The sequence below is a fragment of the Lynx rufus genome, unplaced genomic scaffold (assembly GCF_022079265.1).
Source record: "Lynx rufus isolate CCGP_SWC_20201006 ecotype Redwood Valley unplaced genomic scaffold, mLynRuf1.p SCAF_13, whole genome shotgun sequence".
Taxonomy (NCBI): Eukaryota; Metazoa; Chordata; class Mammalia; order Carnivora; family Felidae; genus Lynx; species Lynx rufus.
The window spans coordinates 34,096,389-34,109,421 of NW_025814827.1; the positions used below are offsets into that span (position 1 = coordinate 34,096,389).

General features: G+C 46.2%; 1 protein-coding gene and 1 pseudogene across 1 annotated transcript; one reads left to right on the plus strand and one right to left on the minus strand.

Moving 5' to 3' along the window:
* Positions 1–337: 337 nt before the first annotated feature.
* KNSTRN (kinetochore localized astrin (SPAG5) binding protein) lies at positions 338–13,033 on the minus strand. The gene is made up of 9 exons (XM_047074510.1): positions 12,669–13,033; positions 12,359–12,453; positions 9,100–9,229; positions 8,310–8,357; positions 6,803–6,908; positions 6,492–6,585; positions 2,954–3,015; positions 1,867–1,941; positions 338–1,143 (listed from the first exon to the last, which is right to left on the minus strand). Exons 1-9 carry the CDS (start codon positions 13,031–13,033, stop codon positions 1,012–1,014), a joined length of 1,107 nt encoding a protein of 368 aa, XP_046930466.1. The 3' UTR covers positions 338–1,011.
* Positions 3,642–4,710, plus strand: LOC124508710 (heterogeneous nuclear ribonucleoprotein A1-like; annotated as a pseudogene).

The window sequence follows — 13,033 nt, forward strand, 5'->3', positions numbered from 1 at the left end:
GAAGCCTGCCACGGACTTCAGCTGACTAAGGATCCACGGGGCCAGGTCCAGGACTGGCTGTGCAAACAGCAGTCCGTGACCGTGCTTAAGAATATAGGGAAGACACAGGCAGCTAGTGACACATGCCTGGTGGATGGAGTCTGGCACCCACTGCTCTAAAAGGGCACACCCTCAGAAGGCTACTGCTCCTGGAAGACGGCAGGGCTAGCCACAGGGCACTTAAGCAGAAGAAAAATATTCTGGGTTAAATCAGTGTCTTGACTGTGTTAACTAGATTAGCTCAAGAGTGTTCAGTGGACACACTTAAGTTAAAAGGCTATTTCCATTTCTCAGTGTGTAGTCCGGACAGTTATAGAATTATTTATTTTAAAAGTAGCACTTCGTAAAAATCACCAAAACCAAACCCAAAAAACGGAAGTGATTTAGATTAAAAGCTCCAAGGTGTACGGTTTCAGGTAGGTGTTATTGCTATCTATACCTTCACCCCCATTTATTAAGCCATCTTAAGTAACTTCAAGTTCATTGATTTACAATGAGGTATAGAGCCCAACCGGGATGAGACAGAATGTGTTCCAAGTTAGAAAGTCTAGCGTGGCTTCTCAGTGATGTCTCCTGTGGAGCATCTGTGCTCCGCTGTACAATTAAGGCTTTCTTCCTACACATCTGAATGTTACCTTTGGGATCCTCTGACTATGACTGATTTGGTCTGATTCTAATGGCTTGTCGCTTTGTTGCGTAGAAGGTTGATCCAAGCTTCCAGGCACCCCCTCTTCGTAGGCCTCAGTTATGTACATGTGAGGTTCAGGAGAGCCGACCAATCTGAAAGGCTGGGAACACTTGTTTAAGGAGGAACCGCCATTCCGGCATCAACTGTCCTTAATCCTACTGCAGAAACTGTTTTCATTCTGGGGATGGTGAGTCCTAGAAGGTCATGGCCAAGAGCAGATGTCCTAAGTGGCTTCCTCTGAGAGTTTAACCCCAAGAGGGAGCCGGCTGGTCACTTGCTTTTTGTCACATTTCCAATAGCTGCTCCATTTCCTCAAGGGCTGTTGTAAAATCATGCACTTGACTGTTACATAATGTCTGCTGCTCTAGGAACCGGGCCCGCTCTTCTTCTTTCATCTTCAACTTTACTTTTAAGGCCTGCATGGAAAGACATTCAAAAAGAAACAAACAAAACAAACACCCACAAAACTTTGATTCACATGGGAGACAATACCATCTCAGGACATGATACTTCTCTTCCATTGAGGAAGACCATTAGAATACTGACAGACATTGTATTTTCTACCTTAAATTTGTACATCTGTGCTCATTTTAGGGATGGTCTCTCTCCTATATCTAAAGTGGAGCCACGAAATCCTCTAGGTTCCAGTGTACTATCCCATGATTCTTCCAACCAATCCAAAGAAGTCCAGACCCAAGAATCTGGGTTTCCTATTCCAGGTTTCCTTGAGATAACCAAGTTTCCAGAGCACAGTTTGCACAGGCCCACCTCTTACTTTGAGCCATCTAGTGTTTGCACATCGCCTTAAGCCCTGTAGCTGTGAACATTTCTGCGTCTTTAGAAGAGAAAATTGGTTGAAAAAAAGTGGTGAAAACAAATGAAGTCTCAGAATTTAGTTAAGAGTAACACATCAATGTTGGTTTTTTAATGTTGATAAATGTACTATGATAATATATGGTGTTAACATTAAGGGAATGGAATTCTCTGTATTATCTTTGCAACTCTTCGGTAAGTCCATTATCATTAAAAAGTGGTTTGTTAAAGATAAATAAATAGGTAAATAAGAAAGAGTCCTCCACAGATCCACCTACTGTGGTAGGAAATGGTAATCCTGACTCGGGGTGACATCTGTCTCTCACCTGTAACTCCTCCATCTGTTTTTTGGCTGTTTCATTAAAAAGCTTCAGCTCATCTTGCAAAGTTTCCAGTAGCAACTAAAAGGAAAGTACAGTGTGATAACAAATCTTTATTGATAGGTGAAAACTTGCTTTATATAAACTAATCTCTTTATATAAAAAATTTTTTTTTTCAACGTTTATTTATTTTTGGGACAGAGAGAGACAGAGCATGAACGGGGGAGGGTCAGAGAGAGAGGGAGACACAGAATCGGAAACAGGCTCCAGGCTCCGAGCCATCAGCCCAGAGCCTGACGCGGGGCTCGAACTCATGGACCGCGAGATCGTGACCTGGCTGAAGTCGGACGCTTAACCGACTGCGCCACCCAGGCGCCCCATAATCTCTTTATATAAAATGAAAGTTGGCTAGATGATTGCTAACAAGCCTTCCCTTAGCTCAGTCATCTACTGAGTGCCCCACTTGTGGCAGGCTCTCTAGTGGGCACCCCGGAGGAACTCAATCCACAGGATGGACAGACCACCCCACTTCCGGGTGCTCTATGTTACACAGCCAATGTGGTCAAAACACAGTAGCCACTGGAGAGGTGACTACTAGCCTGTGGGACTGGAGGAAGGCTTCCATCTCGAGTCTTCTATTATTCTAATATGACCACTGATCTTCCTGGTGAAGAAGTCAGAGAAGCTCAAAAGACTTAACCCTGAACAACTACCTTCCTACTTTGGGAGAGAACCAAAGAGAAGCCGAATTTAATTCAGGCTGCACCTTTCCATCACACAGTTCTCAGTAAATGGGTAAGGGGAGAAATTTGGTAAAGTGGAGAACAGAGAAACCAGAAAGTTCTCTCTACAGGTTCATCCTATTATGTGTCTCAAAGGAGCATATTTTCAACTCAGACTCACTCATATCTGTAAGCACAAAATTGCCTTCCAAGTAAAATATGCTTTTCGAGTACATATCCACGGCTCTCTTCCACTATTGTGGAAAACAAAGGCTGCTTCCTGGGGTTGGTGGGCACATGGCAGAGACTTTCTTAGCTGTGCAGAGACCCGTGGTCCCTTGGCCCCCACATACTCACACCCATGCCCTCACCATAGAGTCCGTGTGATCTGTGGTGGCTTCTTGCCGTGACGCCAGGGTCTCACTGCCTAAAACTGATACAAACAACAGAGTCAGCTTGCTCAGGGAACTGCACCTTAAACAGAAATAAAAACCCCTCCACGGACAAGTATAGGAATACTCATGAGGGAAACTTCTCTGAGTGTCTGGTCCCTGACTGTCTACTGAGTTTTCACCTTGGCAGGGTCACCTACACCCACCCTCCGAGCTTTATTTTACCTCCCTCTGTTCTAGTTTTGGATATGGTCATAAGTTCAATCTGCTTTCTCTTCAGCTCAGCAGAAAATCTGTCTAGAGAAAATGCAAAGGTTGGATTTTTCTGTTTCACTGACAATACAAAAAACTATTTTAAAAAAAAAATTTTTTTTTTCAACATTTATTTATTTTTGGGACAGAGAGAGACAGAGCATGAACAGGGGAGGGGCAGAGAGAGAGGGAGACACAGAATCGGAAACAGGCTCCAGGCTCTGAGCCATCAGCCCAGAGCCTGACACGGGGCTCGAACTCCCGGACCGCGAGATCGTGACCTGGCTGAAGTCGGACGCTTAACCGACTGCACCACCCAGGCGCCCCCAAAAAACTATTTTTAAAAGCTTTTCAGGCTTTCTGCCTGTAGATGCTGCCTTTAAGCATCCTTAAAGTCTCCCCTCCCACCGCTGTCATGTCTAAGTCAGAGTATCCCAAAGAGCCTAAAAAGCCACAGAAGGTTTTCATCAGAGGTTTGAGCTTTGAGACAATGGATGAGTCTGAGGAGCCATTCTGAGCAATGGGGAATGCTCACGGACTGTGTGGCAACGACAGACCCAAACACCAAGCACTCCGGAGGCTTTGGGTTTGTCACGTAGGCCACTGTGGAAGAGACAGATGCAGCCATGACTGCAAGGCCACACAAGGTGGATGGAAGAGTAGTAGAACCAAAGAGGGCTATCTTGAGAGAAGCTTCTCAAACACCTGGTCCCCACTTAACTATGAAAAAGATTTTTGTCGGTGGCATTAAAGAAGACACTGAAGAACATCATCTAAGAGATTATTTTGAATAGTATGGGAAAACTGAAGTGATTGAAATCATGACTGGCCGAGGCAGTGGCAAAAAGAGAGGCTTTGCTTTTGTAACGTTTGATGACCATGACCCTGTAGACAAGATCGTCATTCAAAAAATACCATACTGTGAATGGCCACAACCGTAAAGTAAGGAAAGTTTCATCTAAGTAAGAGATGGCTAGTGCTTCCTCCAGCCAAAGAGGTCGAAGTGGTTCTGGAAACTTCGGTGGTGGTCGTGGAGGTGTTTTTGGTGGGAATGACAACTTTGGCCATGGAGGAAACTTCAGTGGGTGAGGTGGCTTTGGTGGCAGTCGAAGTGATGGTGGATGGTGGCAGTGGGGATGGCTATAACGGATTTGGTATCGATGGAAGCAACTTTGGAGGTGGCGGAAGCTATAATGATTTTGGCAATTACAACAGTCAGTCTTCAAATTCTGGAGGCAGAAGCTCTGGCCCCTATGGTGGTGGAGGCCAATACTTTGCCAAACCACAAAACCAAAGTGGCTATGATGGTTCCAGCAACAGCAGTAGCTATGGCAGTGGCAGAAGGTTTTAATTACTGCCAGGAAACAAAGCTTAGCAGGAGGGGAGAGCCACAGAAGTGACAGGGAAGCTACAGGTTACAACAGATTTGTGAACTCAGCCAAGCACAGTGGTGGCAGGGCCTAGCCGCTACAAAGAAGACATTTATTAGACAATACTCGTGTGTATGGACAAAAACTCGAGGATTGTATTTGTGACTAATTGTTTAACATAGGTGATTTTAGTTTTTGTTCTGTGGAAAGTGTAAAGCATTCCAACAAAGGGTTTTAATGTAGATTTTTTTTTGCACCCATGCTGTTGATTGCTAAATGTAATAGTCTGATCACGACGCTGAATAAATGTGTCTTTTTTAAAAAAAAAAAATCTTTTCAGGCTTAATAAATTATTATTTTCGGTAAAAGTAGTGCATATATATCGCAAATTAAAATTATACAAAAACAGGGGCGCCTGGGTGGCGCAGTCGGTTAAGCGTCCGACTTCAGCCAGGTCACGATCTCGCGGTCCGTGAGTTCGAGCCCCGCGTCGGGCTCTGGGCTGATGGCTCGGAGCCTGGAGCCTGTTTCCGATTCTGTGTCTCCCTCTCTCTCTGCCCCTCCCCCGTTCATGCTCTGTCTCTCTCTGTCCCAAAAATAAATAAACGTTGAAAAAAAAAAAAAAATTAAAAAAAAAATTATACAAAAACATATACGGTGACTATAAAGAATATATACTAAAATGCACAGGTTAATCAGCAGCATTCAAAGCCAGTGTCCCTGAATTCAAAGAAGCCTGGGCCCCTTTACCTGGTATTCTCAGGCTCCTCAACTCAGTCTGAGTACAGTCTTTCGGCAATTCCTTTCTCTATGCCCCTCTTTGCTATAGACTCTGCTTTCTAGGGACAGGGTCAGAATAGAAATCACAATTAAGGGGCACCCGGGTGGTTCAGTGGATTAAGTGTCCAACTTCAGCTCGGGTCATGATCTCACAGTTCTTGAGTTCGAGCCCCACGTCAGGCTCTGTGCTGACTGCTCAGAGCCTGGCTCTTGCTTGGGGTTCTGTGTCTCCCTCTCTCTCTGCCCCTCCCCCACTCATGTGCTGTCTGCCTGTCTTTCTCTCTCTCTTTCGAAAATAAGCAAATATTAAAAAAAAAAGTCACATTTAACTATTGTGATTCTGCTGATCAGCCAGGTTTAGGAACTCTTGAAATAGTGTCACCTCTATCTTTTCCCATCTGGGAAATTTACCCTGTTTGCTATCTGCCTTGAAAGAAATGTGGGGCACCTGGGTGGCTCAGCTGGTTAGCATCCGACTTCAGCTCAGGTCATGATCTCTCATGTTCGTGAGTTCAAGCCCACGTCGGGCTCTGTGCTGACAGCTCAGAGCCTAGAGCCTAATTTGGATTCTGGGTCTTCCCCTCTCTCTGCCCCTCACCTGCTTGCGCTGTGTGTGTGTTTCTCTCTCAAAAATAAATAAACGTAAAAAAAAAGTTTTTAAATTAAAAAAAAGAAAGAAATGAAATATTTCTGATCTATTTGCAAGGTCATACTTGTTAGCATCAAATGAATGGCACAAAGTGTTCAGATAAGAGATAATCCTCTCTCTACAACTATCTGAAATTCTGTTGGTTTAAGTCAACATCACAAGGGAACAAAGGAAAGCTCCTCCAGGGGTGCCTGGCTGGCTCAGTCGGTAGAGGATATGACTCTTGATGTCTGGGTTATAAGCTCAAGCCACACACTGGGTGTAGAGATGACTTAAAAACAAAAAGAAAAAAATCTTTAAAAAAAGAAAGAAAAACTCCCCCAAATCTTCAGGGTTTTGCTAAGCAACCCCTGCACTAAATGGACCAGCTGATGCCATGCCGAACTCCTGACAGCCAGTCCACAATCAGCCCAGGAGGCGGCAGGTGCACTGACTCCTCTGAAGGCAACTGTGTACCGTCTCTTACCTGGGTTGAGGCCCTTGCTCTCCAAAATTGCCAAACAGTTATCCTGAAACTTCTCCAGCAGCTCCACCTTTTGGGTCAGGTCCTTCAGTTCTCCCTATCAGGGTGCCATGCAGACAGATGAGGCCTGTTCCACTCTGCGGGGGTGGTTTTGCTGCCCTTACTCTTGGACAGCCACAGCCCAAGCCCGGTGTCTTCCCCTTCTGCCCTTGGGCACCTGGGCATTGCAAGCTTGCTCCCACCCAAGGGGCCGTCCCTCGGGATTCCATGCATTCCCCAGTGCAGTGATGACAGAGGTCTGGTGGGTCTCTCACCTGAGTTTCAGTCAACTTCTGGTGCAGCTGCTTGTTGACGGCCTCTAAGAGCTGGTTCTTATCCTTGAGCTCTTCCTCTGATTTCTGCTTGCTCAGTGGCTTGTAGCTGTAATGATAATTGTGCTTGTATGAAGCAGTGGAGGGGTTAAAATGGGTTATAAGGTCACACAAACAGGAGTTCGAATCTTGGCTTCATTATCTAATAGTTTATGACCTTCAGTAAGCTACATAACCTCTCTGAGGCTTGGTTTCCTCATTTCTAGAATTAGGGTAATACCCACATCTCATAACATTATTGTGAAAAATGAGAGAGAATACATGTAATAATTCTTAGCACAGCTACAGATACACAGTAAATACCTAATAAATATTAGCCATTATGATCAATATTAACCTCTCTTTTCGATGCCCTCAGAGTCCTTCTTGAATAGTATTTTATCTTCATAATTTTCTTAAGGTTTTATTATTTACTTTTTTTTTTTTTGGTTATTTATTTTGAGAGAGACAGAGAGAGAGCATGGGGGAGAGGCAGAGAGAAGGAGACAGAGAATCCCAAGCAGGCTCCACGCCATCAGCACGGAGCCCAACATTGGGCTTGATCTCAGAACCATGAGATCATGACCTAAGCCAAAATCAAGAGTCACGCCCAACCGACTGAGCCACCCAGGCTTCCCTGTACTTTTTAGAGAGAGAGAGCACAAGTGGGGGAGAAGGGCAGAGGATGAGACAGAGAGAATCCTGAGCAGGCTCCACAGTCAGCACAGAGCCCAACGTGGGGCTTGATCCCATGACCCTGGGATCATGACTTCAGCCAAAATCAAGAGTCGGATGCTCAGCCGACTGAGCCACCCAGGTGCCCTAAAGATTTTATTTTTAAGTAATCTCTACACCCAACGTGGGGCTCGAACTCAAAACCCTGAGATCAAGAGTCACATTGTTCTACTGACTAAGCTGGCCATGTGCTCCTATCTTCAGAACTTTTAAGACATGCCCAAATCTATTATAGATTTGGAATTAGAACCTATTTGGAATTAGATTTGGAATCAGAACCTATGTCTACAAACTTTCCAGCTTGCACTATTTCCGTCTTCAGGACTGCAAAACATCCAAGCTAGCCTCAAACAGAGAGATGGATCCTTCCCCAGGATTCTACCACCACCACCATCACCTCCATCTCAAAGTCACTAACCACATGCAGTGCCTCCTATCCTGAAGGCTCACGCTCCTATTGATGGGCTATCTAGCTGGGTGTGATTTCCAATTAGCAGTGGTCCTGGCATGGAGCCCAGAAAGCTCGTCTGGTTCTCAAGATGGTAGCATCACAGATCCTTGCCCTGACAGTGGTTCTCAAACTTGGCTGTGCTTCATCCCTGAAAATTCCACTCAACTTTCTGGGATGGCACCCAGACTATAACACATTACAAGAACCCACGAGTGATTCTGAAGTACGCGACTGAGATCCACCACCCCAAAATAGTGGCCAGCTTTCATTTACCCCGATGCTCACCTTTTTCTGATGTTCCTCCTAAAGGCAGTGTCTGCAGCTTTCACCTGCCTAGAGGAGCAAAAACAAAGAAACCGGGATGTTAACTAGTCTCATTGTGGCGATCATTTTGCAACATACACAAATACCTAATCATTATATTGTACACCTGAAACTAATATAATGTGTGTTAATAACATACCTCAATTAAAAAAGGAAACAACAGAGAAATCAGAGACTTGTGGCACTGTTACGTGTGTGGTGAACAAGGCAGAACAAAGAGCTTGGTTTTCTGAAGAAAGAACAAGAGATTCCATAGAATGCAAACAGCAGCCGCTTGAGAAGCTCTGAGGGTCCTTGCACTTTTGTCTCAGCCCAGACTATTAATAGGGAATGGGCTCCTCTCCTGACCACCTCGACCACCCGACAGACCTGCTGCTGCTCAAAACGGTGTAATTATCTCATGTCAACCTTGCTTCTATGGGAACTGAGAAGAGGGGGGGGCACACACTTCCCTGGGCTGGACTGTGCTCAGACCAGCAACCTAGGCTAGCAAGCAGCCCCACCCACTCCGACCACCACTTAGGGCTGTTGTTTGGCCACAGTACTGCTGTCTGCACACTCAGAGCAAGTGGTGAGAGAGGAAAGAGTACCTCTTATCTTAACCCTTGCTGGGCCTCTTCAGAACTGATCGACTGCTTTGGGTCACTGACTCCCGCTGCCCTGTGCTCTCAAAAACCCTACTTTCTAAATCTTGATGCTGAGTAATTTCTAGCAAGAGGTTCTCACTGGATACCAATGCTCTGACTCTCACCCGTTCTCTCGTCTTGGTTTGATGATTTTTGTAACATCGTTCTCTGCACCTCCTGAATGAAGCCTGGAAACATCCACTTCTTTGGACTTCACTGGTAAGAGGCTCTTAGAAGGGGCTCGAGTTTGTGTGTCTGCAAAGGAAAGCAAGCGGGTGAAGACTCAAGCACCATGACCCAATAGCTGCGACTCTATAACAAACAGTTCTGTTCCAGGTCGTCGGACACTTGGATTTTCATTCTGGCCAACCACAACTCGTGGAGATCAATTCAGAAGAATAAGAGTTCGAGAATAATCGGGGATGGAAACTAAAACTCTTCGAATGTGACAGTGCAATGTGTTTGAGGACAGCCAAAAGCTTGATGGTGCAGCAAAGTGAACGGCCAGAGGGCACAGATGTGAAAGTGGAGGCTGATACAAGCAAAGAGCCAAATGCGAGCCAGTGTGGCCATCAGCAGGGCAAAACACAGCTGAATTCTTCATCCGTCTCCAGTGGAATTGAACCACCTTGTTAAGCTCCTAAGCATTCAGTTTGCTCTCCCAAGGCTACACTCAAGCTGCTATGAGGTTCTCTTTGAACTGCCACACACTTGTTTTGACCAGTCTCCCTAAATATTCTGAGACATCTTTGTGTCCCTAGCGCCTAGAGAGTATCCGGCATATTAACAGGGGTTTGGTACCCACTAGCTGAACATATAGAACACTTCAGAACTTCGCACTTCACAATATTTCACACACCATTTCTGAATGATTTCCTCTAGTCTTCTCCCCCACCCCCCACCCTTTTTTTTTTTTTAACTTCTTAATGTTTATTTATTGTTGAGAGAGGGAGGGAGGGAGGGAGTGAGCAAGCATGTGCAAGAGGGGGGCAGGGGGCAGAGAGAGAGGGAGACACAGAATCCTAAGCAGACTCCAGGCTCCGAGCTGTCAGCACACAGCACAGAGCCTGACATGGGGCTCGAACTCATGAATCGTGAGATCATGTCTTGAGCTGAAAGTTGGGCGCTTAACCCACTGAGCCACCCAGGTGCCCCTTCTTCCCCTTTTCATGATGATTGCCTTTACTTCAGCCCTTTTGTGTATTCATTAAGTGAATTCATTAGTTGACATTCTGTTCTTATCTTGCTAGGGTACTGCCAGATAACCTGAGAAGTGGCCCTGCCATGACATGCTTCTGCCCCAGAGAGGAGCATTTCCCCCTAGTCCCTATGCCAGCCCTCCACCACACAGTCTTTTTACCATTTATAGACCACAGCAAGTTCAAGTAACATGTTCTGGAGTTACACGCTGCCTCACCACCTCTCCCCCCATGGATTTTCTAATTTAAACCAACTTTCACTTTGCTCAGTGTAAAGTGGCTCCTCCAGCTTGACCTAAATTAAGGGCTGTAACAAATCAAGTTGAAGAAACGAGGTACAAAGCACTGGATCACAGGCAATAGGAAACTGGTATCTGTATTTGACACAGATTTTGTTGTGATGACTTTAGCTGCACAATAGTTTGGAATAAATATGATTTCTCAGGCTGACAAATGATTTCATTTATAGGTACACTCACTGGGCACTTATACCCTATATTCCATTCTCGTGCCCACAAAGCAAAGATTAAAATGGTTCTTTTTGAGACTCTTAAAAACGGAGAACAAACTGAGGGCTGATGGGGTGTGGGAGGGAGGGGAGGGTGGGTGATGGGTATCGAGGAGGGCACCTTTTGGGATGAGCACTGGGTGTTGTATGGAAACCCATTTGACAATAAACTTCATATGTTGAAAAAAATGGTTCTTTTTGAAGTCTCTGAAGTACGCATGTTTTTATTTATTTATTTTTATTTATTTTTTAAAGTAGGCTCCATGCCCACTGTGGGGCTTGAACTCAGAACTGAGCTCAAGAGTCACATGCTTTACCAAGTAAGCCAGCCAGGTGCCCCAGGTCTTTGTCTGAAGTAAAAGGTAATCCTGGGGGAACATCCTATTTCAGGTATGAAGTTCTATACGGTAACAAATATATCCCATGAGAAAGGGTCTTAATAGTAAACTGATCAAAATTAACACTCTTCGTTGACTGGAAGCAGATCCAAATAATCCGTACTTGCTAGAACCTAAGGGCTGCATTGTAGGAAAAATTTAGCAGGATTTAACAAAGACTGTCTTCTTGAAATGAGAGGTGCTAAGGAGGAGAACTGGGTGGCTGGTGTCAAGGAAGGGAGACTGGTTCTTCACCGCAGATTGTTTTCTAACTTTGGATTTTTAACATGTGTATGTTACCTAGTTGGAAAACTAAAACTTAGAAACAAGTCGATGCCCAAAATCAAAACAGAAAACCTAGGAGATCTCCTCAAAACGTTAAACTGTTTCAGTCATATATGATCATAAAGCTGGGACAGGGACAGAAAACTGAGATGAAAACTCCCAACTTGTCTGGGGAGAGCCCGTCATTTTCCACCCAAGGATGGTCACTGTTCTCCAAGGGAAAGGCAGGGTAAAGGGGCCAGGCTCCAGCTCCCCCAGAGACTCCTAGTCCTGCTGAAGCCAGATTACCATTTAGGTGTTCTGAGGCCACATGAGACAAACAAAAACAACCTTTAAGCCTTTGGAGACAAGGCTGTTTACCTCACAGATCAATCCTGTTACTGTTCACCCACCAGTGGCAGTCTCCTGGAAAGGAGTCTTAATAAAGCTGTTTCCAAATCTCCCACAACAGGTTCTGATGTTTGAAGTCTATTATATGCTACGCTCTCCAGATTACACAGCTGGACAACTGCAGATTGTAGGAGATGACTTCCAACCACAAGCCCAGTAACACAAAGCAGGATGTCAAAGGAATCAAAAATTGTTTTTAATCCTATCTCTTCTCCCAAGGTTGTGGAAAACTCCAGCTAGGCCAGGCCCCTCTCTCTCATTTCACCCAACAAACACTGAGAATATACTACATAAGAATATACACAGTTACAAATGTGAACTAGACGTGGGTGAACCCCAGGGCCTCCCTCTAAGAATCAGACTCTCCTCTCTTCTCCCAGGTAACAAATCGGGTCCAGCCAGATAGCCCAACTCTGGAAACAAAACGAGCAATTGCTTAACAAGAGATTCCTAGCTTGAGGAAATAATATTGTGGAACAATCAGCAATTTAGCCAGGTTTCGGGGGAGTTAGCAGGTTGTCAGAGCCAATGGAATGCCCTTCCCCTTTCCAGGCCGCCGATCTAAGCCCTCATACTCCTAGGCTAGACCTCCTCCGCGAGTCCGCAGGGCGGCGTTGATACCCACCTGCCGGCAGGCCGCCGCTCTGCACAGCGGGGGGCTGCAGGGTGTACACTGTCTTAACCACGCTGGTCATCGTAACGAGGCGGCAAGGCTGGGCCCTGGAAGGTGCGAATCGAATGTTAGCCTGCGGTGGGCCAGGGGGCCCAAGCAGGTGGAAGGCCCCGGGAGAGGGCGACCTGGCCTGTCCGGGCCCGGGGAAGAAGTCGGGAGAAAGAAAATTCTCCATTCCCAGTCCATCCATCCCGCCCACCTCCGACATCCAGCCCCGTCTCTCGCCCCGGGACAACCGAACCCAGGCGCCTGTAGCTCCTACTCGCAGCCCTCGTCGCTCTGGTTCAAAAGCTGCTCCGCAGTAACTGCCGCACCAGCAACCCGGTCTGCCGCCTGGCTTTCAAATGGAAACTTCCGGTGGCCGGGCGGGAGGGCTTGCGGTGTGCTCCCTGTAGGCGGCCATGTTGTACGTATATCTGTGCCCTGGGCCACGCCTTTGGGGGCTGCCATGCTGTACGGCAGGTCAGAGGAATGGCCGGAGCCTGGGCTCCTAGGCTTTGGGTGTTGGAGCCCCCAGGTCTGGGCAGGGGAGGCAAGTGGTGCACTCTGCGGGCCTGGAAGGAGCAATGAGCTGTGGGCGTCATATTCCTGGCTTGAGACGCAAATGCGGTCACGTTTAGAGTCCAT